The sequence below is a fragment of the Staurois parvus genome, unplaced genomic scaffold, assembly GCF_062004578.1.
Source record: "Staurois parvus isolate SC_StPar_1 unplaced genomic scaffold, SC_StPar_1.0 ptg000684l, whole genome shotgun sequence".
Classification (NCBI taxonomy): domain Eukaryota; kingdom Metazoa; phylum Chordata; class Amphibia; order Anura; family Ranidae; genus Staurois; species Staurois parvus.
In genome coordinates this window covers 1,429,292-1,456,593 of record NW_028318480.1, presented here as the reverse complement: position 1 = coordinate 1,456,593, position 27,302 = coordinate 1,429,292, and the positions used below count along the sequence as shown (strand labels likewise).

General features: G+C 41.1%; 1 protein-coding gene across 1 annotated transcript in view; it reads left to right on the top strand.

Moving 5' to 3' along the window:
- The window catches only part of CLIC1 (CLIC family member 1), a 61,687-nt gene extending 34,620 nt beyond the window's left edge, over positions 1-27,067 (top strand). The window contains exons 2-6 of the mRNA XM_089652502.1: positions 6,691-6,800; positions 13,320-13,445; positions 15,060-15,166; positions 16,888-17,069; positions 22,743-27,067. Coding sequence (XP_089508628.1) covers positions 6,691-6,800; positions 13,320-13,445; positions 15,060-15,166; positions 16,888-17,069; positions 22,743-22,904 — 687 coding nt within the window. The 3' untranslated portion in view covers positions 22,905-27,067. The remainder of the gene's footprint in view (positions 1-6,690; positions 6,801-13,319; positions 13,446-15,059; positions 15,167-16,887; positions 17,070-22,742) is intronic.
- The last annotated feature ends 235 nt before the right edge of the window (positions 27,068-27,302 follow it).

Here is a 27,302-nt window from a genome sequence, read left to right as displayed (position 1 = left end):
GGCGGACATATATGTGTGCAGTGGCGCATGCACGTTCGTCCGGCGCCATTTTACTGGAGCTCAAAAGAAACGGCAATCACAGGTGCCGACGCGCCTGTATATTGGAAGCATATATATTTAGAATAACGGTCAATATAACGTAGGCAAAACAAAACAGCAATGTTTGTGGAGGAAAATTGCTTATTAGTATGCGGTCATGCTCCACTACATCCATAAGAGCGTACACACATCCTCATTATTTGAAAAAAGGATAATATGTAACATATTAAATAGAAAGAAGTTACTGTTAAAAATGGAAAACAAACAGTAATAATGGTTTACCAGGGATTACAGAAAAAAAATGTAAAAAATATAAAATATCAACTAAGAATATAAGACATGGTAATTAATGTCCAAAATAAGTAATAAAACATCAATACAATTAAAAATGAAATAAAGGGGAACCTATGAGGTGTAATAAAATAATCATATAAATGTAAACGTGTATGCATATACTGAAATTAAAATGCATACATAAAATACATACATAAGAATTAAATTGTGAAAGCCTCAATGCAAATAATGTAAACAACATATGTGTTGATAAAATGATGTGAATAAAATAAATAGATACAAACATCCAGTAAATGGGAAAATTTTATATGTATATCACAAAGGGGGGTGGGGGGAAGGTAAAGGATATAGAAGACCCTCTCAAATTATGTTAAAAGGGGTAAATATTCATAAGATTAAGAGGTCTCTAAAGCAGAACCCACGCGGTAATGTCGAAGACGTGCCCAGAAATACTGGGTAAAAATATCAATAAAATCAAAAAATGCCAACTAATAATATATGCCCCTCAGAGGTGAACCTAAAAAGAAAAAGGAAAAACTGATGGGTTCTTAAAGTGGTTCTATAGGCTCAAGGTTTTCATTCTATGCATGAAGGTAAAAAACCTTCTCTGTGCATTTGCCCCCCTTAATACTCAAAGCCCCCTCTCAGTCCAGTGATGTGCAGTGGCGCCTTGGCTATCCCGCGACTCCCTCTCCTCATTGGCTGGGACATAAGCAGGAGCCATTGGCTTCCCTGCTGTCAATCACAATGAGGACAGAGGGGACAGGGCCGAGCCGCAGATCTGTGTGTGCATGGACACACGGAGCAGCGGGTGCCCCCATAGCGGGTGACCCGACACCAAGGAGGGGCCAGGAGCAGTGGTAAGGAATCCAAGAAGTGGAGGATCCGGGCTGCTCTCTGTGCAAAACCACTGCGCACAACAGACATAGACATGTTTTTGTTTGTTGTTTTTTTTTTTTTTTTTTAAATAAGCCTTTAGAATCCCTTAAAAAAATTGCCTAATAGTTCTACTTATGTGCTTTACATACTATATTATATGTTTCGTGTATGACTTTCCCCATGTGCTGTACGTGTATGCAAAGTATAACATGAACTATGACTGGTTTTATCTTTTACATTGTTTTGTATGTACATGATAATTCCTAGCAGTATCAGAGCTGTTATCATTGCACAGGTCCAGATATATGATCCAGGCTACTTGTACAAGAGCATCTAATAAAGGACAACTAGTGTTTTCTTAAGATATATGATTGTGAAAGTGATTGGCCTAATGTAAATAATCATATCTGTTTAAAAAAAAATCTAAAAATGTAATTACTAATTCTCTTTATAAGCCAGCTTGTTGACCAGGGGTAAAATTTTGAATGATGAAAAATCCATACCTATTTCTTGTATAGGGCCTTTATAGCCATACCTATTTCCTGTATATGGCCCGTATATCAAATCCGCACGTTCCTAACCCCAGAAACCACTAAGCAGCTCATCCACTCCCTCATCATATCACGACTCGATTACTGTAACTCCCTCCTTACTGGCCTGCCTCGCCACAGGCTATCCCCACTTCAGTCCATCCTGAATACAGCTCCTGAATACAGCTCCTCACAGGACCTCCTTCTCTCTGGTTCCCTGGTCTCCTCCTCCCATGCCCAAATCCAGGACTTCTCCAGGGCGTCACCCATACTCTGGAACTCCTTACCCCAATCCATCAGACTATCACCTACTCTCCTCTCCTTTAGGTGCATTCCTGAAAACCCACCTCTTCAGGGAAGCCTACCCCCCCCCCCCCTGCTAATTCCCGACCTCCTCCACTCTTCCTACCACTCCATCCCCCACAGCTATTTTCTCCTGTACCACTATCCCCTCCCTCCTAGATTGTAAGCTCCAAGGAGCAGGGCCCTTGAACCCCTCATGTATCGCATTGTATTGTTACTGCACTGTCGCATGTTCTGTCTCCCATTGTAATGTACAGCGCTGAGCGAACTGTTGGTGCTTTATAAATACTGTATAATAAGAATATCATACCTATTTCTTGTATAGGGCCTGTATATCCATACCTATTTCCTGTATATGGCCCGTATATCATATCTATTTCTATGAAAGTATATGGAAACCCTCACCTTGTAAAACAACCTATTCAGTTTTTAAAATAGAAATGAAAGGCAAAACATTGTGTATACATATAACTTTTTTTTTTTTTCTTTTACATTCCCTCTGTTCTCAGCAGTGGCTAGCTTAGAGAACTAAGGGAGGAGAAACAGCAGGATACTGAACAGCCAAGTGAATGGCTGTACAGTGGGGATGTGTCAGGACAAGTCTAATCATTGGTTGAGAGAAGGCTGAGTGCCCAGCACAGCTAGAAAACTGATTGCACTGTGCTCTCCTGCCTACTGTGGTCAGTTTTTTTTTTTTTTTTTAAATAGGATAGCAGAGGGACTGGCGGGGACACCAGGGATTCCACACAAAGGAAGCAAAGAGAACAAGATCCTTTTTACATACAAGTACATGGTACAGCAGGCACATTTTAGGAATATGAAATGTCGGGTTTACATACTGTTAAGGATGACAGCACTTTGATGACTAACATTGTGCAATGTATAACCCAACATACAGAGTGTAGCAGTGTGTAACATACAGCACAGGGTACATTACATCACTCAGGCTTAGGTTTGCTTTGAAGCAGGACTGCCATCTGCCCTTTTAGGCATGGGTAGCTTGTACTTGCCCTCTACTTGCTCCTTCTATGTTCTCACTATATGGTCTCATTTGTACCCTCACAGAAAAAATATAGTGCGCCTGGTTATGGGGAACATGACTTCTCCTCCTCCTGCTTGCAATGCAGTGCTTGGTTACAACCAGGGAAGAAGGGCAGTTAAAATATAACTAGACCCTTCGTAAAAAAAAGCTATAATTATAAAATTAGTTAAGCTCACTTAGTGTGTGTGTGTGTGTGTGTGTGTGTGTGTGTGTGTGTGTAGGGAAGGGGGGGGGGGGGGCGTAGCAGGATTTACTTTAAATTCCACTGTTGTGCACATCTTGGCTTTTTCTTTTGTGCATATCAAAAGTGAAAATAAATTCACCACCACCACTTGCTTGCAAGTATTGAGAAGCAGTGACTGTCAATCATTGCAGTGTTGAGAGTTCTTCCTTCTAATAGATTGCACCTGAGGCTGGACATGTCCACATGTGCATTGGCATGTTGAGCATACTTCAATAATGGGAGGGTGACAACTCTTCTTCATGCACACCTTGAAAGGAAGGGTTGTCGCCCTATTACAGGAAGCTGGACTGGATGTTGTGGAGATCGCTGTAGTAGCAGTGAACACAGGGATCCTACAGGTATGGCACATACATATGTACAGTGCCATAAGCTGGGCCATCGTAACTATGTAAAAATTGCCATACCTAAACTTCATTATATAAGGGCAGCCTTACATATCCAGGCTCTACTTGCTGATACTAGTGTTGCACAGTAATTGTGTTCTCCCGTATTTTTTTTTTTTTTTTGGTCAAGGGACAGATTTCTTGGATTTGAATGGAATAATTCATACACATGTAAAATTTCTGATTCTACTGAAAGACACAGGAGGAGGCCAGGGTACCCCAAATGCCCCCAGAAAATCTTGTTTTACAAAGCAGTAGCCATTGAACAAATAGAAACTTTATCGCACACAGATATGTGTTTGTGTTTTTTTTTTTTTTTTTTCCCAACCCAATGTCACCTTCCATGTTCAGACTGCACCTAGAATGCACAAACATTGATTGACCTAGATCCTCTTGGTATAATCTTTCAAATTGTTATAGTTCACTTTTATAGAAAAAAATAGAACAAATATTTCAAATTCGAGAAGATTAATACATTTTAAAACTTGACTGGTGGAATGAAACAATTGCAGGTACTAATTAGGTTTTAGATATACTTGTATTATAAGCATGCACAAAGTGATAAAAAGAAATCGGGATTGACCAAAAAACTGGCATGAATTTTTGCTAAAGGGAAATTTTAAGTTTTTTTTTTTTTTTTTTTTTTTTCAATAGTTTCTTTTTCTTTTCCATCTATAGTTTCTTTGCATTTTTTTTTTTTTTTTTTATTCCCATTTTTTTCCATAGTCTCTTAATTTTTCTATAGTTTCCATGTTTTTATAATCTCTTTTCACCTCCTATAATTTCTTTCCACTTTTTCTGGTTTTGCTTTTATGACACAGTACTATATGATACTCTCTGTTCCCGTCACACGATCTTCTTGTACAAACACCTCTATGTCCTCACGGCCTCTTTCTACTGACACACTTGCAGGTCTAGGTCAGACTGCAGAGATGGGTGTGACACGAGGTGTCTTAGGAATTTGCCATGTCTTGGAGTGCCAAGTGTGGGAGATGAAGGAACAGCTCACTTTCATATACACCTCTCTTCTGTCCTCCCACTTTCTCTATCCCTTTCTCCACCCAGCTATCAATACTTCTCCCTCTTGTTAATTCTGGCTATTATTTGTCTCTTTTGTCTTGCACAGTGTAATTGGCATTGTTCCTGTATCAACCCTCCCTCTCACTGTGAGTCTCCTGTAGGAATAGTTTCACAACATGTTAATTGTTAATGAGTAACTCGGATGCCTGGTATGGTGCGTGTCCAAATATGTGTCAAGCTCAAGGGGAGTGATGGGTCATCTTCTGTGGAAGTCCATGGAAGTGCTGCCATCCTTCATTGTGTAGAGCTACCCCTGTAGGGGCCGCTAGATGATGCTTGTCCCTGGTTGTTGCCCTGACCTTGCAGGCTTCTTAACCCTTTTGACAATAGGGCTGGATCTAACCTGTCTGAAGTACGGGTGCAGTAAAAAATGTCAGAGGGGCATAGTATAGGGTCAGCAGTTTGTAGGGCAGTGTACAGGGTCAGCAGGATGAAAGACAGGGGTCAGCACATATTACTATGTCATAAGTGACAGTCTCACAGATGCACATAAATTTCAGAACGAAGGATCATTTTTAAAAATGTAAATCACGTATTTTGTTTTCTCATTTTCTTCACACAAAAAGTGATCACTTTGTCTGTGAGCCTACCTTAAAGAACAACTTCAGTAAAACCAGCTGCTGTTGGAATAATGAACACTTTGGTCAGGACAATGTAATGTACAACATATTGTATAGCTTGCAAGGGAGAGGAGTAAATAATGTACAAAACAACATTATAGAGTGCAGCAGTCAGAATGAGTCCACCTATGTACATCAGATCCCCCTCACATCAGGGTTCATCCCTCAAACACCAAAGTCTTTCTCCTTACATCTGGGTCCCCAGATACACCCCCTTATGTTAGGGTCCCCAGAGTAATTCCCCAGTGTCAAGGTCCCCAAAGTCTCCCTCTGTAAATGAGGGTCCCCAGAGTTATCCCCCCCCCCCCCAGACAGGGTCCCCAGAGCCATCCACCTTAAATCAGGATCCCCAGAGTTAACCCCTTATATCAGATCCCCGTGGTCCCTAGAGTCACCCTCCCTTACATCATGGTCCCCAACCCCCCCCCCCCTTACATCCTGTTCCCTACCTAGAGCCACTCCCTTAACGGAGGGTCTCGGGTTTCCCTGGTCTTGTCAGGCCCTCAGAGACCCCCCGCCCCTTACATCAGGGTCCCAGATGCCCACCCTTTACAACAGGATCCCTGGAGTCCCCCACTTACATCTCTGCATAATCCCTGCTTCCCCCATTTCATCAGGGACCACAGAGCTCCCCCCAACATCAGGGTCCCTAGAGTTCTTCCCCTTCAGAGTCCACAGTATTCTTCCTCCTTATTTCAAGGTCCCCAGAGCAGCTATGGGAAAGCAGGGAGGTGGGACACTGACAGCAGGTCCAGAAGAGAAAGGCGAGCAAGCACATGGGTTGGTCGCTATGACTTCCCAGCATCAGTTCTATTTGTATTTACATAAAGATGTAGCTAGTGCCGTAGCACTGACAGCGGTGGTGGGTGGAACAAACCACAGGTTATTCCTTGGCTTTGGGGATACACAACTGACATTGGGGAGGGCACAGCCCACCCCAGCACCCCCCTAGATCCGGCCATGTCTGGCACTTTTTAGGTTCAGACATGCTTAAACACAGGATTGGTGCTCTCCAAATTAGTGGCAAAGGGTATTGGCAAAGAGTATAACAAAAGTTGCCATCTGGTCATGGGGAAGGGGAGACGAGATTTGGAGAAAGATAAAACCCACTGAACACTGTCAGTTAAAAGTTGTCACTGTCGAGGCAATTCTTGTTTGTGAATGATCACACAAGTGTGTGAATAATTAATTTTTTTTTTTTCTTTATGATGTTATGACAATGAATTGGCTGTTCAGGTTTCTGATGACACTCCTTTTTTCTTTTGTTCCTGGTTAGGCTGGCAGTGATGGACAGCGTATTGGCAACTGCCCCTTTTCCCAGCGCCTCTTTATGGTCCTTTGGTTAAAAGGAGTCACGTTTAATGTCACTACAGTTGACATGAAAAGGTGAGTAGTCCTCCAGGTGAGGGGAGCTAAAGACAAACTACTATATGTATACAGTCTTTATTTCACAAATATTTAATGTCTGACAAAGAATTCCCAGAGCATTATGAGTTGGCTAAAGGGTAGCATATTCTGCAAGTCTACTTTGAGACCTAAGCATGAGAGTGTTAGGGCAGAACAGAGGACTTGGAAAAAAAAAATTGCCTTTAAAAATGAGCCTTAGGGTTTGTTCATACCATGGTGCAGAGATGTCCGTTTTTCTGCATGCATTCTGCAAGGGCACAACAAAATCAATTGTTCTCCTATGATCTGTTCACACAACACAAGTATGATATGCAGATTTTTTTTTTTTCTGCGCAGGAATTTTGCAACGTGTTTTAAAATCATTGAAGCGTGCATGTAAACTTATGTTTCTGCAAGTGAAATCTGTGCATCAGTTTCTATCAGGTTTTCTGCATGTATGGTGTGAACGAGGCCTTAGGGAGATTCACCCTCTGTTTGTCCTGGTTACCATTATCATTGAAACTGAAAGTAAGGAAATCCCAAATCTTGGGTTGTCCCCAGAAAGTAATAGAAGGGAAATCTTCCAATCGGGACACTGATTCTGGTGACCTGGGAGGGACCAAGGAATTTCCTTAATTGTCAGGGATTTCCTCCCACTTCCTGTTTGTCTATGTTGCAGGAAGTGAAGGGAAATCTTCAAAATGGGACACAAATGACAAAATGTGACTGGTATTATAACCTTGTCTTGCTCTATCCAAAATGGGAAAAAAAGTTTTGCATATAGTTCTACTTTAAGGCTGCTGTAGAATTCCGTACTTATGTGAAAGAGCCCCAAGATGCAGAGAATGGAGCCGATTGCTAGGGATGGTATGACTTCTGTGTATTCTGCCACTGACACCGCGTGAGAACCACATACAGATCAATCAATGTGTGGGTCATGACATGTCAGTGTTCCCTGTGCCCGAGGGTGCAAAAATCGGAGGCCGGTTCTGAGAGCTAAAATGTAACACAATCATGTAAGCACTATAAAACGTATTTAAAGCCTGTTCACACCAGCCTGCACATTAAAATGCACTTGTGCAGATGTCATAGGTTTTTTTTTTCTTAACTTTTATTGAAGTGTCACTTGTTTTCAGCTTCATGCACCACAGCATGCTGCAACTGTGGTGCAAAACAAACGGTAGGGGAGTTTCACTGCTTACATGCTTAATTTTTACAAAATGTACACCACCACACATGTATGGTGACAACAGGGCACATAGAAAACAGTTTGTTTGCTATGTGCCCTTGCATTGTGTTCAGCAGACCTGGTGTGACCCCAAAAAGATAGATTGTGTATATATATTCTATCAACATGCTATTTTATTACATAAAGATTCATAAGAGGATTTAATCATACTTATTCAGGAAAATTTAGAGATCCAAAAAGGATTGTATAGTTTTTCAATATTTTTGGAGATAAACCTCAGTGATCTTGATGTAAAAAGTCCTTTTACAAATGTTACTGTTTTTTTTTTAAAAAAAAGCCTTGCTTTAGTGTCTAATTTATAATATCTGTACCTAAAAGCTGGCTGTATTTGGTCATTACATATTCAGGCTCTGATTTTTTGCTTTGCGGAGCTTTACAATAATCGTGATTTGCTGCTTCTTCCTACAATGCAAGGCTGGCCTGATTAATTAAAAACCAATGTTCTGCCTGTATGGGCAGTTATTTCAATAGTTGTTAAGTGAGAAAGAGACAGATTAATTCCAATGAGTTGCTAAAAGCCCCCTCTGGGGGTGGGGGGGGGGGGGGGGCAAGCAGGGATGTGGAGAAGGAAGGGAAAAAAATGGGGAAGAAAGGCAAAGTTAGTAATATCTACACATCTGTTTTTAATACAGTAATAAAAATATGAACTCAAAAGAAGCAAAATACTGCTCCAGGTTGGCCTCCTGTTCCACCTCCACTACCACACTAATAGGTGCTGACCTTGTCCGCGTCAGTCATCATGGAAAGAGAGAGAAACTGTTTGGCTGCACATATAATACAATCCCCTTTATTATGACCTTCTTCATGTAAAAGCATCTCCACCAGGGGCAGACTGATGAGGGCCCGGGGTCAGTAGGGGGCCCCATGAGATGCCTCCTGGTACCTTTTTGAGTTTGGGAAAGGACACAGGGGCCCCATGATCCCCCTATTGCCCAGGGGCCCCATGAGTTGTCAGTCCACCCCTGATCTCCACATTACATAACCGGGAAATATAGCATTTCCATGTAATGCATTTCAAGCCAAATCACCCCTTGGTGAGCCACGATTAAACGCTGATTTGACGTGAAATGCATTGGCTGGAAATGCTGTATTCCCCTATTATGTATTGTGGAGCTTATACGTGAAGAATTCCTTAATAAAGGTGATTTTATTAGATGTGCGGCCAACCAAATTCTCTCTATCCAACGAAATATGGCATAGGAAGCTTATATGTATCTAAAAATAATGTACAATGATAATCTAAGATAAACACATCACAATGGCTAAGTGATCAGCACTTCTGTCTAGCAGCACTAGTATTGTTTTGGATCGAATCCCAGGGACGTGTGCGTGCGCGCGTGTATGTATGTAATATATACTGTGTGTGTGTGTATGTATGTGTGTATATGTATGTGTGTGTGTATGTATGTATGTATGTATGTATATATATATATATATATATATATATATCTACATAAATTGACAGTGCTACATAAGTACCTGTAATTAAAAAAACAAAAACAAAACTGCAATAATCGCTCCAAGTCTATCCTTGCTGAGCATACACTATTCTTTCCTTTTCATTGCATGTGTTTGTTGTGCAGACTATTGGAGAATAGTGTGTAGAGTAGGGACAGCATGAAAAGCAGAAAAATGTGACTTGTCTTTCTAAATGTCTCTGCACGTGATCTGTGTATGGACGGTGGCAGCATGCCATATGGCAGAGCCATTCATTCATTCATTCTCTGAATCTGTTTGCATTGTTTCCAAAGTTCTCCCACAAGAGGCACAGAGGAGGGGTAGAACCAACCTGGGAAACATGACCTGTAGTAAATTGCTTGTGACAGATGCAACCAATCTGTGGCTTGTTCTGATAGACTTTTAGTGTACCACTTTCTAGTAGACCATAGCTTGATGACATCATAGGAATATCATTTTAGTTTTTTGATGCAGAAAAATCCAAGAAGTGTGTGACCCAGAACAATATGCACACCAGATATTCTAATATTTGCTTTTACTTGCCACATGCTTACTCTGGGTCAATCGTTCAAAGTATTGATCTACCACAGTATGCTGGTTTACTCGGATTAAAAATAAGAATTGCACTTTTGGATGAACTGTCCTGAAAAGTGAGAGGAGCTGTAATTATTAATGTTTGTAGAGGTCCGTCATTATGTGTGAGGGTTCTTTCGCACTAAACGGACAGCTGAACTAAAGGGTGAATACTTACCTGTCCAATGGTCCCATGTTGGCATCTTCTTCTGAGTGACGGTCTTCAGGCCACCTTCATTGGCCGGCGGGGGACGGCATCACTCCTGTGCAAGTGCAGGAGCTAGATATTCCGGCACTCAGAGACCAGTCCAATACACGGATCCATTCACACAAAGCACTGCAAACTACACTCATTGAAGTACATTCATTTTTATTTTATGGGCGGTTGTACTGCATTTAACCACTTCCTCTGCAGAGGTTTTACCCCCCCTTCCTGACCAGGCCATTTTTTGTGATACAGCGCTGTTACTTTAAGTGACAATTGCGTGGTCATGCAACACTACACCCAAATGAAATGTATGTCCTTTTTTTTTTTTTTTTTCTTCCGGTGGTATTTGATCGCCTCAGTGCAAAGAAAAAAAAACAGTCAACAAAAAAAGACCGACAATTTTGAAAAACAAAACAAGACTTTTTGTTATAAACTATATCCAGTAAAATAAATTAAAAAATCAAATTTTGACATAAATTTAGGCCAAAATGTATTCTGCTACATGTCTTTGCTTAATGAAAAAAAAAAAAAATCTCAGTGTGTGTAAATTAATTGGTTTACCTGAAAGTTATAGTGTCTCTACAAATGGTGGTGTATATATACTGGAATTTTGTTTTTGTTTTTTACTAGTAACTAGCTACTAGTTAGTAGTAATGGTGGCGATCAGCGACTTATAGCAGGACTGCGACAGGCATTCTGATGCTGGGGGAACTAACTGTCACTGACATTCCCAATGACACTAAAACAGTGATCAGTGCTAATAAAAAGCACTGACACTGTACTAATGACATTGAGCAGGAAGGGGTTAAAAAGTGCTTGGCTACATCTGGTGTGAATAAGCTCTTATTTTGGGCTTTCCTAAATGACGCGTAGGTGTGTCAGGTTTTTTCCATTTAGAAGACTAATTTTGCTGGCATAGAAGAATAGGTTCAGCAAGGTTTTACCTATTATTATAAAGGTAGCTAGTCCTTCCCCTGGACTCAGTAAGCATAAAGGTATTTCAGGAAAGTGGAGTTTGATACAAACACCCCCACCAGGACAATGACCAGGAGGGATAGGACTTACAGGGGATAGGCCAAAATATGGAAACCCTAACCCCTGGTTCACATATATGCGGCCGTGCAGGCCACGTTTTGCGCAAGCACGAGAGCTCATTCATTTGAATGAACTCCCGTGACACGCAGGTAAGAAGTCTCTGCACTTCTAAAACGCAGCCAGCATGGGAACCTCGGTTCTCAGTAAGGTTGCATTTTCCAGTGCGGGCGGCGTGCCATTACAACTAATGGCACCTGCCCGTGGATCTGCATTCCTCTGTGCGGGTGGTGCGGCTGCACGGATTTTCGTGCAGATCCGCAGCCGCACCACCCACACTTATGTGAACCTAGCCTAAATGATATGCAGGTGTGAAAGTGAGGACCTGTTTCATGTTGAAGCGGAAGTGATGTAACATTCTTTTTCTACAATTATTTCCATTTTCCCAGAAACTGTATATGCCCTTATAATAACCTTCTGAAACTGTTCCTCGCGGCATGGCAAATTAATTGGTAAATTCAGTCATAGAGGCACCAGCTAAGCGGCACCAACAATTTGCCCCCTTTGAAGGTCAGTAAGCTCTGACATGACTCCGTATTACTAGCAGCTCACGCAGTGAATGACGAAAGTGAGGCTTCCCACCTGTCCCACTGTGTGTCTCATCACACAGAGGAAGCAAAAGAATGTTACATCACTTCCGCTTTCAACACGAAACATGTCGTCTTTTTCACACCTGCATTTTATTTATTTATTTGGTTTTTTTTTGAGAGAAAGTAGATCCAGGTCTTTTTTTCAGCAGTAATGTGGGTTGGGATACAATTCCAGCACCTCCAACACTGAACATATGTAATGTCAAGGGGTGTGTTCGAGTATCTATTGGTGCTGGCTGCTGGGGGATCTATTGTCACTGATTGGGATCTGTATTTGTGTGAGGGTCTATTGCTGGTGGGGGATCTGCTGTTGCTGGTAGGGATTTACTGTTGGAAAGGTTGCTGGCTGCTGGGAAACCTGTTGTTGCTGCTGGGGGAGGTCTAGTATTGCTGCGGTGGATCTTTTGTTGCTGGAGGTGACATTTTTGTTGTGGGTAGTCCATTGTTGCTGTGGGGGGGGGTCTATTGTTGCTGGAGTGAATTCTATTGTTGGGGGGGACCTATTGTTGCTGGGGTGGGGTCCATTGTTGCTGGGAGAGTCTATTGTGTGAGGGGTCTATTGTTGCCCGGTGGTCTTATGTTGCTTGAAGGGATCTACTGTTGAGTGGGAGAGGTTGCTAGCTGCTGGGAGATCTATTGTTGCTGGAGTGGGGTCTGTATGGATTTCCCCTCACTTTCTGTGTTGGGAAAAAGGGTCCCAAATCCAGGACAGTTAGCAAGCAAGTATGCTTCCGGTCCCATAGCCGAAACAGGAAATTCCTCCAAAGTGAGGGAATCCCTGGTTGTCACAGAACTAGTGACCCCATTTGGAAGATTTTCCCTTTTTATTCCTGTTATAGTGACAATCCAAAATGAGGAATTTTTCTTTCAATATAATAATTGTGAACAGTATAATTAGAGAGGTTGGGTCTCCCAAGCAGGGACACAGACAACAATAAATACCTGACAGGGGGTCTAATTCTTCTACTCTATCCAAGACAAAACAAAACGGTTCTGCTTTACATATGATTTAAAGTTATAAGGATTCAGACCAGAGTTGGCCTGCAATATTTTAGGGTACTGATATCCTGAAAAGTCTTGGTAACATAGTAATGGTCAGCAAGACTGGACATTATGACCAGTTACCTAGACTAGGATTTGCCATGCTTTGTCATTCTTTTGTAATTTTTACCTTTTTTATTTCATCTCTCATAGTTGAAAATAACCATGATGGCCAAACATTTGTCTGTTGTTTTGACCAATATAGATCGAAAACAAAAAAATATATATATATTTTATCCTTTTTTGTTATCGCCTTTTTAGAATTTTGCTCTGAATATGTATGTGTTTCTTACTCCTTACTCCTACAGGAAGCCAGAGATACTGAAAAACATCGCCCCCGGAGCTCAGCCTCCCTTCCTGCGTTTTGGGGATGAGGTCCGTACTGACATCAACAAGATAGAGGAGTTCATGGAAGAGACCCTTTGCCCCCCTAAGTAGGTATCCATGACATGCAAATAATCATGGTAATAACAGATTGGTAATGTGGCCATTATACCAAGAACTGTAAGAAGTTTGAAACCAATAACAGCACTTAGTGTTTAGCTCTTCTGCCTTGCAGCACTGGGATTCTAGGTTTGAACCCCTGTCAGGACACAGTCTACTGGAGTTTTCATGTAATCCCTGTGCATGTGTGGGTTTACCTTGAACACTCTGGTTTCCCCTGGATGGCACTAGTATGTGTATCTATGCATGGGAAATGGGGTCCCTAGATTGTAAGATCCTGATGTGAATGTACAGTATGTAAAGTGATGCATAAATTGTCAGCATTATATAAATACCTGTAATAAACTCCCATCAGATATGACACAAATTTTTTTTTTTTTAATCACTACATTGTTAAAGCCTAACTGCAAGCAATTACTTACAGTATATGAAAGCTGTTTTATCTGCTGAAAGATTTTATTTCTTGCTATCCAGTCTTTAAACATACACTGCTCTGTCTGAAAGAGCAGAGAACCTGGATTTTCTCTACTGCAGTTCAGTATCATTTACAGTTTGTTCCTCCTCCAGACTGTGACTGGACAGTGATCAGAGAAGCAGCAGACTGATGATCACTCTGTCACACTGCTCACTGAGGTGACAACACGATCGCAGCCTTAGAAACCTGTGGTTGGCATTGTCATTTTATCACAGGAACACTTCCAAATGACCACAAACTCACAGAACTCTCTGGAATTTAGTAAGCATTTACTAAAAGAATTATAAGAAATCTCTACACTACACTATTTAAAAGGCAAAAGTTGAGCTTTTGATAAACTTTGGTGTTTTAAAGCGCCCCATCACCCATGGCACTGTGTGAAGAAAGGGTAGATTTACACTTGTGTCTAAATCTACCTGTCCTATGAAGAGAAATCTGCATTCTGATCCCTTTTCAGAGGTGATAGGTGGCAAGGAGGCAATTGAACGCCTCCTCACTGCCTGTTTTTAACCCAATTTTTTGCTGCCAAAAGTGCCACAACTGTGTGCATTGCACACAGTTGCTTGACTTATTAAGTGTCTCCTTCATCCGAATGGGTGGTCGGATGGTTTTTGCCACAGGTGAGACGAATCTCGTCCGCAGAATGTAAAGACACGATCCGCTGCCTATTGCAACCTAAAGAGGGTGGTTGGGAGGCAGAAAAAAAACAGTTCAACCACAAAGTTTTACTGCTCCCCAACTGCATGTCTAAATGAGGCCTAGGAGATACAAACCATAGGGTGTAAATCAAATTTCTGAAATGTTTCCAATGACCATGCTAGTTGTATATCAAAACCATGATACTATAGAAGAATCTGGCCTTTTAGAACTTCATAGCCAGTCAAATTTTATTATAATTGTTCTCGTGCAGCTCTGAATATGAAAGTGAGCCTTTGGTTACAATTGGAAATACTTTTATTATTTCCCAGCCCATCCTGTAGAACTTTGTAAGCATTCCTTGAACTTTAACCAAAAAAAAATTGGTGTCCTATTTTTTTTTATTTTTTTATTTTTTAGACCCTGATGCCTGTTTTTCAAATGCAGCTATTGTCCATATTTGTATGCATGAATGTTATGGGGTTTTTTTCAGATACCCAAAGCTGGCCGCCAGAAATCCTGAATCCCACACAGCTGGGCTGGATGTCTTTGCCAAGTTCTCTGCCTACATCAAGAACTCCAATCCAGGAGCTAACCAGGGTAAGTGAGAGAGACATCTGAAGCCTGGCTATTTTATTTCCAGTTTTGTTAGAACAGATATTGTAGGTTTTATCCCAAAGTTTTAAAGATCTCAAGGCTTGGGTGGTAAATTTCATGGGAATGTTCTTTTTAAAGAAAAATGTTTCTTCTAATTGCATTTAGAAATGATTCAAAATAACTTGCAGGCTGCCAACATAGTTTTTATGTATAAAGCTGTGTCACAGAAACAACTAGAAAAGTAAGATATATTTTCCAGTGTAAACAGGACCATATAAAAAACATAGTGGAAAGTTTTAAAATCTGATTGCAAAAGTGGAAATGCACTATAAGTGCCATGTGACATCGATGATCTTGAAGCTGATGACAGTTCGACAGCACCAGCATTGCTAAGAGAGCACTTAACAATCTACAGAATAATTCCCATGAGATGTCAATGCCTTGCTAGCGGTTGTGGTAGATTGGGCAGCAAGGGAGCGATCCCACAGGAGTCAGTGGAAGGCTGTCCTGCATAGTTGTCAATGTGACATGAGCCTCAGGTTGTCTGTCCAGTTCAATAGAACAAAGAGCTCAATCTGTCAACGTGTGTCCAAGTGAAAATATGGCTAACTCTCTTGTGTAATGCCTAATCTATCCCTGCAGTTGGGGGAAAGGGGTGGTGGTAAAAACAGGCGATTAAGCTGCATTTCTACCACCCACAACCCCCCACCAAAGCTGCAAAGATGCATGCCATGTCTGAGGTACTGTGCAATGTGGTAAAAATGTCCCCCCTTGTTGTGTTCAAACACAGCCTATTTAAACCAATGCACCTGTGCTATAATTGTCCTGAGTAGCCACCCTAGGACAGCAGATTTGTTATTCCCAAGATCCCCAGGTTAAAATAAAGGGGGGGGGGGGGAGAGAAAATTAGTGCAGCTACCTCATCTAAGAATTGATAAACAGCTATATATTACACTTTTTGATTCTGCCACTTTGACCTAAATGGACAAATTGATGGGTTATCTTGTATTTTTGTGGTTTGGGTAGTGTAGGGCATCCGTCACAAGGCATGTGCATGTAGGTTCCTACCTTTCAGCCCCTGTCATCAATGCAGGATGTAATGGCGACATAGGGGTGGAGGAATTAACTGAAGTGCACAATGGGGGACACAGGTACTATTGAACAGCAAAGAAGCTTTCTGAGACATTGGTGCTGGGACACCTCTGGGAGAGTGTGTCTTCTGTTAGAGTCCTGCTGGACTCGTTCACACCATGGTGCAGAGACATCAGTTTTTCTGCATGTGTTCTGCAAGGGTACAACAAAATCAATTGTTCTTTATGTGCCCTGTTCACACCACAACACTAGTATGATGTGCAGATTTTTTTCTGCGCAGGAATCTGCAATGTGTATAAAACTCATTGGAGTGTGCATGAAAACATATGTTTCTGCAAGTGAAATCTGTGCATCAGTTTCCATCAGTTTTTCTGTTTTATGGTCTAAACGAGTCCTAAAACATTTAGAGACACGAGAAGGTAACCATTCGGACTAATGGAGTCAGAAAAGGACTGTGTGACTTTAAAGACCATCACTAAAGACATTTGACATCACTGTCCAGAGTCTCCTGGTGATTTCACTAACAGTCTGATTTGTGTTCTTGTGTATTATTAGGCCTCATACTTGAACCTTGCTGCTCATTGGTTAACAACGTCCTCTCCTTTTAAACTTGCTTGTTTGTTCTTCTTCAGTTTTGGAAAGGGCTTTCTCAAAGGCTCTGCGGACTCTGGACACATACATGCTCACCCCTCTCCCAGCTGAAATAGATGAAAACAGCGCAGAGGATGAGACTGTGTCACATCGCAAGTTCCTGGATGGAGATGAGCTGACATTGGCTGACTGCAACCTCCTACCCAAGCTGCACATAGTACAGGTCAGTTGGTATAAATGGAAGGAGAGTGATGGGTTGTATCTCTGGGGATTAGACATCCTTCTTTTATGAATCTCTTTGCACTCAGACACTTCCTAAGACCAAGCCATTGTAAACAGGGGGACATCTTGTCTCTTTCCTTTACATTGCTGCTCACTTCCCGCCAGGGATATGGTCTGGATCCTTGATTATTAAGATAGAACAATCACAGAAGGACCAACGCATCTGGCACCATGTGCACGTAAATCTTCCCACTTTATTTAGACCCTTACTTGGAAATGTGTAAATATTGTCAGCATTCAGAGCCTTTTCTTTCTCATTCTGACAAGTGAGGTTTAAGAGGCCATACAATAGCTTCTTCATGAGGCACCTGTGCGATGCACAGTCAAACCAACAATTCCTTAAAGCGATTTATTTTTCTTTCTAAAATTAAATTTCTAAAAATAAAAGCAGTTTAGTTTCCTGCTGTATGCATCAATAGTGCAGAGTGGTCCTTTACCTCCTCTTTGGCAGCACCCCACCTGCGCTGTCCACTCCTTCCTCCTAGGTGCTTCCATAACAAGCCATGTGCTATGGGGGGGACCTAGGCGCTCACACTTCTGAACCAGGCTCTGTGCGTCCATAAACACACACAGCACCAGTAAGCCATGCCTTCGCTCCCTCCTAACAGGAGTTTGACTGACAGCAGCAGGAGCCTACGGCAGACAGTGAGAGGAGTAGTGCTGGAGCAGGGAGAGGAGTGGGTGATAAGAAAGATAGAAAGGAGTTTTTTTTTTTTTATCTTTATGCATTATGGTAAAAAAAAGTAGATTTTAGAACCACTATTAAGCTGAGCTACAGGGACATATAGAATTCATATAGCTCCAACAATTTGCTCAGCGCTTTACAATATAACCTTAACCGCCTCCCGCTCATCATATAAGGAAATGACGGGCGGGCGGCGGTTCTCTCGTTTTGGGAGGATGTCATATGACATCCTCCCACACTAACTGCATGTGCGCACCCCTGGGGGCGCTCAGCACGGCGATCGGTGGTGCGCTGTGACACAGCGGATCATCGATCAGCAGAAAGAGCCGATGACTTCGACTCTGTAATGTGATCAGCTGTGATTGGACATGTAAATAAAGAAATGCCGGTTATCGGCATTTCTCTCCTCACGAGCTGTCATGCTGACAGCGTGTGAGGAGAGCCGGTAATCGGCATTCCTCAGAGGGGACATCTACACTGATCATCAGGGCACTGATGATCAGTGTAGCCCCATCAGTACCACCTGTCCGTGTCCATCAATGCCACATATCAGTGCACATCAGTGTCACATATCAGTGCCCATCTGAGCTGCCTTTCAGTGCCACCTATGAGTGCTGCCAATCAGTGCCAGTCAGTGCCGCATATGAGTACTACCTTTCAGTGCCCATCAGTGATGTCTGTCAATGCCCATCAGTGCCTCCTCATCAGTGCCCATCACTGCAGCCTCATTAGTGCACATCAGTGAAGGAGAAAAATTACTTATTTACAAAATTTTATAACCAAAATTAAGAAAACTTCTTTTTTTTTCACAATTTTCAGTTGTTTTTGGTTTGTTTAGCAAAAAATTAAAAGCACAGTGGTGATTAGATACCTCCAAAAGAAAGCTGTCTGTCTGTCTCAAAAAAAGGATAAACATTTCATATGGGTACAGTGTTGCATGACCGCACAATTGTCATTCAAAGTGCAACAGCGCTGAAAGCTGAAAATTCGCCTAGGCAGGAAGGGGGTAAAAGTGCCCGGTAGACAAGTGGTTAAAGGATTAAATCCCCTTTTTGTGCACCAAATGCCTTTTTGCAAACCCAGTTATTTTAAAATGTAGTAGTGACATCACCACTGGGTTGTACATAGCTTGTGTATAGAGTAGAGCTGTTGAAGGGACCCAGTAGCTCCCCCCACTACAGGCTGTAAAAAGCTACAGGAGAAGGGTGGATACAAAACAAGTCGCCCTGCACAATGTGAGCGGAGCAGCAAATAGTCTTTATTACTAGAAGCTGTTGTACAAAGGACATGTTTCACACTGGATTACTACACAGATCTAGAAGAAATACATAAAGCACACCAAGATTAAGAAAGAATACACTTGCCTCTTTTATTTAGACAATATCTGCTTTTCCTGGAGTGCAGCCTTAAATCGTGCGCTGAACCAATAGGACAGAACCCATTCCCCCCTTAAAAACAAACAAAAAAACAAAAAACACCCACCATAAACTGGAAATGAATGATTAACTCCCCAATCTAGTAATCGCCCATATGGCTGCTTCTCTTGGTAGTTCAATGACCATGATAAAATTGATCATTAAAATAGAAAAACAGAGAGCAATAGGTGCACAATATTTGAGCCATCATTGCTGGCAACCAGAAGTTTAGCTGGTAACTAGACAATGCCTTTATTTTCAGGAGCTCCATGACACCTCCAGCTCATCATCATAGTGATATGCTGCACCCCTGATGTCCTGGCATGTGCAATGGCCCTCTATTTGGCTGGAACTGTACAGAATCCTTACCAAGTAACCATGCCATGTCAGCAGGAGCCCCAGTTAGTTTCTCACCACATCGGGGAAAGTGTGCGCATACTTGAAACCCTGTATTAAAATGAAATGTATAACAGGTGTGTGTGTGTGTGTGTGTGTGTGTGTATATATTATATATATATATACAGTCATGGCCGAAATTGTTGGCACCCTTGATATTTTTCCTGAAAATCAAGTATTTCACACAAAAAAGGTATTGCATTAACACATGTTTTGCTATACACATGTTTATTCCCTTTGTATGTATTGGAACAAATATAAAACAGAGGCAGAAAAGCAAATATGACATAATGTCACACAAAACCCCAAAAATGGGCTGGACAAAAGTATTGGCACCCTTAACTTAATATTTGGTTGCACACCCTTTGGAAAACATAACTGAAATCAGTCGCTTCCTATAACCATCAATAAGCTTCTGACACCTCTCACCCGGAATTTTGGACCACTCTTCCTTTGCAAACAGCTCCAGGTCTCTCTTATTGGAAGGACACCTTTTCCCAACAGCAATTTTAAGATCTCTCCACAGGTGTTCAATGGGATTTAGATCTGGGCTCATTGCTGGCCACTTCAGAACTCTCCAGCGCTTCTTTGCCATCCATTTCTGAGTGCTTTTTGACGTATGTTTGGGGTCATTGTCCTGCTGGAAGACCCAGGATCTTGGACGCAAACCCAGCTTTCTGACACTGGGCCCTACAGTGCGACCCAAAATCCTTTGGTAATCCTCAGATTTCATGATGCCTTGCACACAGTCAAGGCACCCAGTGCCAGAGGCAGCAAAACAACCCCAAAACATCATTGAACCTCCACCATATTTTACCGTAGGTACTGTGTTTTGTTCTTTGTAGGCCTCATTCCGTTTTCGGTAAACAGTAGAATGATGTGCTTTACCGAAAAGCTCTATCTTGGTCTCATCTGTCCACAAGACGTTTTCCCAGAAGGCTTTTGGCTTACTCAAGTACATTTTGGCAAACTGTAGTCTTGCTTTTTTATGTCTCTGTGTCAGCAGTGGGGTCCTCCTGGGTCTCCTGCCATAGCGTTTCATTTCATTTAAATGTCGACGGATAGTTCGCGCTGACACTGATGCTCCCTGAGCCTGCAGGACAGCTTGAATGTCTTTGGAACATGTTTGGGGCTGCTTATCCACCATCCGGACTATTCTGCGTTGCAATCTTTCATCAATTTTCCTCATCCGTCCACGACCAGGGAGATTAGCTACAGTGCCATGGGTTGCAAACTTCTTGATAATGTTGCGCACTGTGGACAAAGGCAAATCTAGTTCTCTGGAGATGGACTTGTAACCTTGAGATTGTTGATATTTTGCCACAATTTTGGTTCTCAGGTCCTCAGACAGTTCTCGTCTCCTCTTTCTGTTGTCCATGCTTAGTGTGGCACAGACAGACACACAATGCAAAGGTTAAGTGAACGTCTCTCCTTTTTATCTGCTTTCAGGTGTGATTTCTATATTGCCCACACCTGTTACTTGCCCCAGGTGAGTTTACAGGAGCATCACATGCTTGTAACATTCTTATTTATCCGCAGTTGTGAAAGGGTGCCAATACTTTTGTCCAGCCCATTTTTGGAGGTTTGTGTGACATTATGTCGAATTTGCTTTCTTTCCTCCCTTTTTTTGTTTTGTCCCAATACACACAAAGGGAATAAACATGTGTATAGCAAAACATGTGTTAATGCAATACGTTTCGTGAGAAATACATGATTTCCTGGAGAAATATCAAGGGTGCCAACAATTTCGGCCATGACTGTATATATATATATATATATATATATATATATATATATATATATATATATATTAAGAAGCTTTAAATGCTCCTCTACCACTGTTTTTGAACAGTAAAGTGGTGGACTATTATTTCACCAATGCCGCCTATAAATTGCATTGGAGGAAATGCACACAGGTGGCCATTACACTTGTTCATGTAAGTGAACTGAGCTAGCAATAGACGGCTTGGATCACTGGCTCCATGTCTTGAGCCAATCCGAGTGGCTTTGTCCCATGTGATCATCATGATGACCAATCACATTGATCACACAAATGTATACACACTGCTCCTTTTTTACATTGGAGATCCTCCCCTTCTTCTTACAATAGAGGAAGTGGAGGATATAGTAATTTGTCAGTGAAGTTTTATGAATGATTGGATCAGCAGCAGCCGATTAATGGTGAGGGATTTCACTGACCGGCATCCTCCCCTTGTTTTGGGGTCATTTGGTGGTTTTTACACTGCCTTGCATTTTTTGTAACAGAAATTAAGGTAAAGATTATTATTTTTTTTTTTTGTTAAAGTAAAAAAAAAATGGTTATTAAACACCACACAATAAAGTGCTATCTGCCGCAACAAAAGGATGTTAAAAATTCATTGAGTCCAGTGTAGCATGACTGAGTAAATGTCAATCAAGCTATCACAGCACTGAAAAATGGCCTCGTAATGACAGGCTATGCAATGTATGTATGTAGTTAAAGATAGTGGTCTGAATAAACTGAATGCAGTGAGCATGACATGTTTTTAAAGCCCAACTGTTATTTTGAAGCAGTTAGGCTTTGATAGCACCTTTGCTTTGCATCTCTTGTGCAGATTTCATTTAGGTGCATGCCACTAACTGCAGTGCATTTGTTAGACTCTGAAGGAGCGAAGCTGCAGCTTGCTGCTGTTTTAAGGTGCAAATATTCATGTGGATAAAAAGGGAGTAAAATAAGGCCTTGCTTTAAAGCAGAATCTGTCATACTTAAAAAAAAAAAAAAGTTAAAAACCTGCACAAAAAGATGCCGACGTCACGGGGACCGGAACACAGGAGCCGGATGCCGGCATCAGACGGAGGAGATGGCCGGGGACGCTGCAGGGAACACATCGCGGGAGCCAAGGACAAGGTAAGTGCTGCAGGGACTCCCTGAGCAACGCCGCATGGTAAGCCCGAGTGTAGCTCGGGGGTTACCGCTTTTGGTATAGACATTTTACCCCGAGCTACACTCGGGAATACCGTTAGGGAGGTTAAGGCTATGTGAAGGGGGCCTAATTGCAGTTTGTTTTTGTTTTTTTTGCTGTCTGCCTTGTGAGACATGTACAGCAATTACAGTTCTGCCATCTTTTATCTTCTCTAGGTGGTCTGTGAGAAATACCGAGGCTTCAAGATCCCACAAGAATTTTCTGGAATTTATCGCTATCTTCAAAATGCTTACCAACGTGAAGAATTCGTCAACACCTGCCCCATTGCTTCTGAAATTGAACTTGCATATGCTGAGGTGGCCAAACCCCTCAAATAAACCCATACAGCTTTCCGGGAAGAGAAAGAGGAATTCCTTGTATTTAAATTCAATTCAAAACAAAGGAAAAAAAAAAAACATTCACTTTCCTAGCTTTTGTTACTGTAAGAAGGACAGGGCGCCAATTGGCCTGTCCACCTGCCACTCATTTAACCTGCTCTTCATTTTTGCTCTCTTTCGTCTAATACAAAGTGCTGTTATAATACAGTAGGATCATTGCAGTTCCTGGGTGTGACCACTAGGTGGCATTTTAGGTAGATCTGCTCTCATTGGCTGTGCCTGTTGCTTGCCTTTCCCCCTTTTGTGTTTACAGGGGAGAAGAAATCAGCAGGGCTACAGATGCTTTCCTTTAAAATACATTTCCACTATTATGTATATAGTTAAGTATGAACTGCGTCTTTGTTTCAGAGATCAGGAAAATGGTATGCTACGCAAACATGCATGTTATCTCAGACACTTTCCTTTAGGTTTGCCTGTCGCCCATGGAAGTCCGTTTGGGGCAATATTCATCTTATCTGTTCACCAGGAAAAAGTGACAGACTTCAGTAAAGGGATGGCACTTGGTGCCTTGTGCCTCTACTCCGTCACTATTGACTAGCCAGTGGATTGGCTGAAGTGTCCATATTGTTTTAGCTGTCTTGGGTTAGCTTAGCGTAATCCCTTCATAAGTGATCTATGAAGGCTGCCATTGCTGATCTCCTTCCAAATAGTCTAGTGGCCTGGCTGTTATGCTTACTCCCTCTCTTCAATATTGTCACTGGCCTGGAACTGGAGCACAGATAAGGAAAAATCATTGGAGCTCCTTATCTACAATACTTGTTCAGGGTCAGTGTATTGATGCCAGATGATCAGAATAACAGCCAGGCAACAAGCGTTTGCAGAATGGGATGTGAACAAGATGGAAGGCCATGTCTAGGGTGTGAGTGTGAAAAGTGATGAAGACACATCTTTCTAAAAGCTGCAGTATATGAAAACAATTTACAGGAAGGTATTTTGCTGCACACCCCAGACTTCCTACCCAATAATTTCTCGAAGTACATGGTGGGATCCTACAATGGTTAACAGCACAAACCTACTTTTTGTTTTGGGCTTGCTGAGCTTTTAATTTCAAATATAGAAGTGAGATTGACATGACCACTGAAGCGTGGAGGACTGCAGGACTTCACTGAGTTATGTATGTATAGCCAAATTATTTTAGTTTTGGATAGAGTAGGGAAGGGGTAAACTTTTTTTTTTTTGGGGTTATTTTGTGCCATGTGTGTCTTTGGGGGGAGGTTTCCCTTACAGTGATTTGTAAACCCTCACCTTGTAAAACAACCCATTCGGTTTAAAATAAAAATTAAAAGCAAAACATGTATGTATAGATATAAAAATAAGGGAAACAAGTGTTTAAAATGTTTTTTTTATAAGTGATCACACTCCCTCCATTCTCAGCTGCATAAGAGCAAGGGGAGAGGAGATAACCATACACTGAAATACAGTGTACCCCAATGAAAGGCTGTGTGGGGAGAGGGACATCAAGACAAGTCTTATCATTGGATGAGAGCAGGCTGAGTTCCCAACATAGCTAGAGAACTGACCACGCTGTGCTCTCATGCCTAGTGTAGTTAATTTTTAATAGGAAAGCAGAGGGACTGGCAGGAACACCAGGGATTTCACACAAAGGAAGCAATACAAAGAGAACAGGATACTTTTTCATACAAGTACATGGTATAGCAGGCACATATCAGGAATATGAAATGTTGGGTTTACATATTCTTTCATTTCCTGTTTTGTGATGAAGCATAATGTTCATTATATTCTTCCACTTGAGTTTACACTGGAACAAATTTGTACCTGGGCTATGAAGTTGAAGTGTAGTGCTTCAATCTTGGGTCCATTTATTTGCATTGAAAACCAAGGTGACTGGGATTGCTTTGCTGTGAAAAAGCTGCCAGCCCAGAATTCAGACACCCTGTATAAACACCACTATAACAATACTGGATAGAAACCTCAATAAAACTATTCCATGCTTCCAGTGTTAACTATCCATTCCTCCAAGCAATAAACTTGATAGAGGGTCTGACCCTTTTCCATTCAAGCAAAAACAACAACAATAAAAAAAAAAAAAAAAAAAAAAAAAAAATTTGCCTTTAGTGCTGAAATTATTATCGTGTGCTACTGCAGATTACAAATGCCATTTTTTTTATACAGCTGCACCATGTTAAAGGGAAAGTATAGTATGTTATTGGTGCATAAATATTTTGAGTTTTTATTGCTATGTTTTAACTTAAGGTAGTTGTTGGTATGATTTTTTTTTTTTTTTTTTTTTTTTTACATTCTTGCTCTTCTAGATTCTTTAAATATCAAGGTTTATACATTAGCCACTACATGGAGCAAACCACTTGGAGTTACATAGGAAGTGCATTGTCTTGAAGAGGTCAGTTAACTCGTGGATTTGCATTATGAGGTGGAGCAGTAAAGCATGACTATAGCAGACTACAAAACAGCGTATGTACATAATAATAAAACACAAAGATGGATGCCCTCTTGTTCATATATGATTACAAACCTTTCTGTTGGGACATTGTTTCTTAAACATTGCCATTGTTAAAAAGTTTATAGCTCATCTGTTTTACACATATCTAATGCAATGCTTTTGGGAATCGGCTGTGAAGAATGACTTTTTTTTTTTTTTAACAAGGGTTCAATGAAACCCTAAGGGTCCTTAAGAGTTTGCTAGGGGTCCTTTTGCGCAAGTAACCACTGACACCAGTGATCCTATATATCTGTCATGGGAGCATTCTTCCCGCTGACCCACAAATGCAGTAAGCACTCTTCCCACGGACTCCCAATGTAAGAAGCATTCTTCCACTGACCACCAGTCTAAGCTGGCCATAGATGGATCAAAAATCAGCCAGTTCAGCAAGGACCAGCCAAATTTTTATTCATTCATGGCTATTCCAGCTCAAGGGAAGTTGATGCAATGTTTGGCTTCTCTTGAACTGAAATATTGGAAACTTTTCATTTGATCAGCGCATGTATTCTGACAGTGGAGGAGTCCTCACTTTCACAGTATAATAACACAGTGGAGAGGATTATTCTATCCAGCTTGCTTCTGTGGATGGGGAAATCTATTTGTTTCATTTTTAATAAACCCACTGGCTGATCAAAAAAGAGATCAATCTATGGGCAGCTCAAGACTCATTCTTCCACTGACCACCAATGTAAAAAAGAATAAACACGGGTTAAAGGTAAGCGTAATGTATTTTCAGTATATGCGTATTGTGAATTACTAAGGCAATGTATATCTTTTGTGATATGAACATCTTTCATATTTGCTCTGACATATTTTTGTCATTGTATTAAATATAAAGTTTTTTTGTAGATTAGCCACTAGAAGAAGCAGATATTCAAGCAGCACTCAACCTACCTTCTCAAACACTGTCCCATTGCCCATTCAAGTGGATTCCTGAAGTGGGGAGGCAGTGAATATACCAATTGCAGTAACATATTTGCCACACATGGAGTGCATGGTTTTCAATAATTCAGCCAGCCCCTCTGCTTGTATTGAGAGGAAGCAGTGAAGTTTAACCACTGTGTAATACCACAGAGTAGGATGCCAAACCTGTGTGTAGCATTATCAAACATGGCTGCACCTTTTACTTATACAATGACAAACTATACAGAGAAAAAAGTTTTTTTATTTTATTTGATAACATACTCAGCAAACTGATCTCCTTTACATGTTTATCTAAAAAAAATATATATATTATATAGTAAAGACTGTATATTCCCTGCAAAGGATGCTGACACACACAAAGGTTACTAATTTTGTGTAGGAAAGGCCTGGACAAAATTCATGTTGGTCTCTGAACCGTTTAAAAAAAAAAAAAATAGATGAAAAAAAAAAAACAAAAACCTATAGTGTGCTAGAAAAATGCATATGCGTACATTTCCTGATCTCAAATTGTAAGTATGCCAATACAGCTTTGCTTTGGTAATTCTCTTTCTGTCAAAAGTGCCTTTTTGAACTCTGTCCCTCTGGACATAATCTGGGTGTCACACTGGACCCTGGAGGCTGGATAACCTGTGCGGTGCAGTTAACAATACGCAAAATTCTTTCTATCCTTTTTATTGTTACAATGTTTTCTAAAATATAAATAAAAAGTTGACTTATTTCACTTCAGTGTCCTTAAATACAATATGACATATGTTAAAAAATAAAAATCACTTTAAAAAGAAAAAAAAATTTATTGGAGTTGAAATGTTTTAACTACTTCAAGATCATGGTTTCAACCTCTTCCTACCCAGGTCATTTTTCAGTTTTCACTGTCACACTTTCAATGGTAGTAACTTTTTTTGATATATTATGTAAGTAACCAGCGCTTGTAATACAGCCCACGGTTTCTTAAAAGT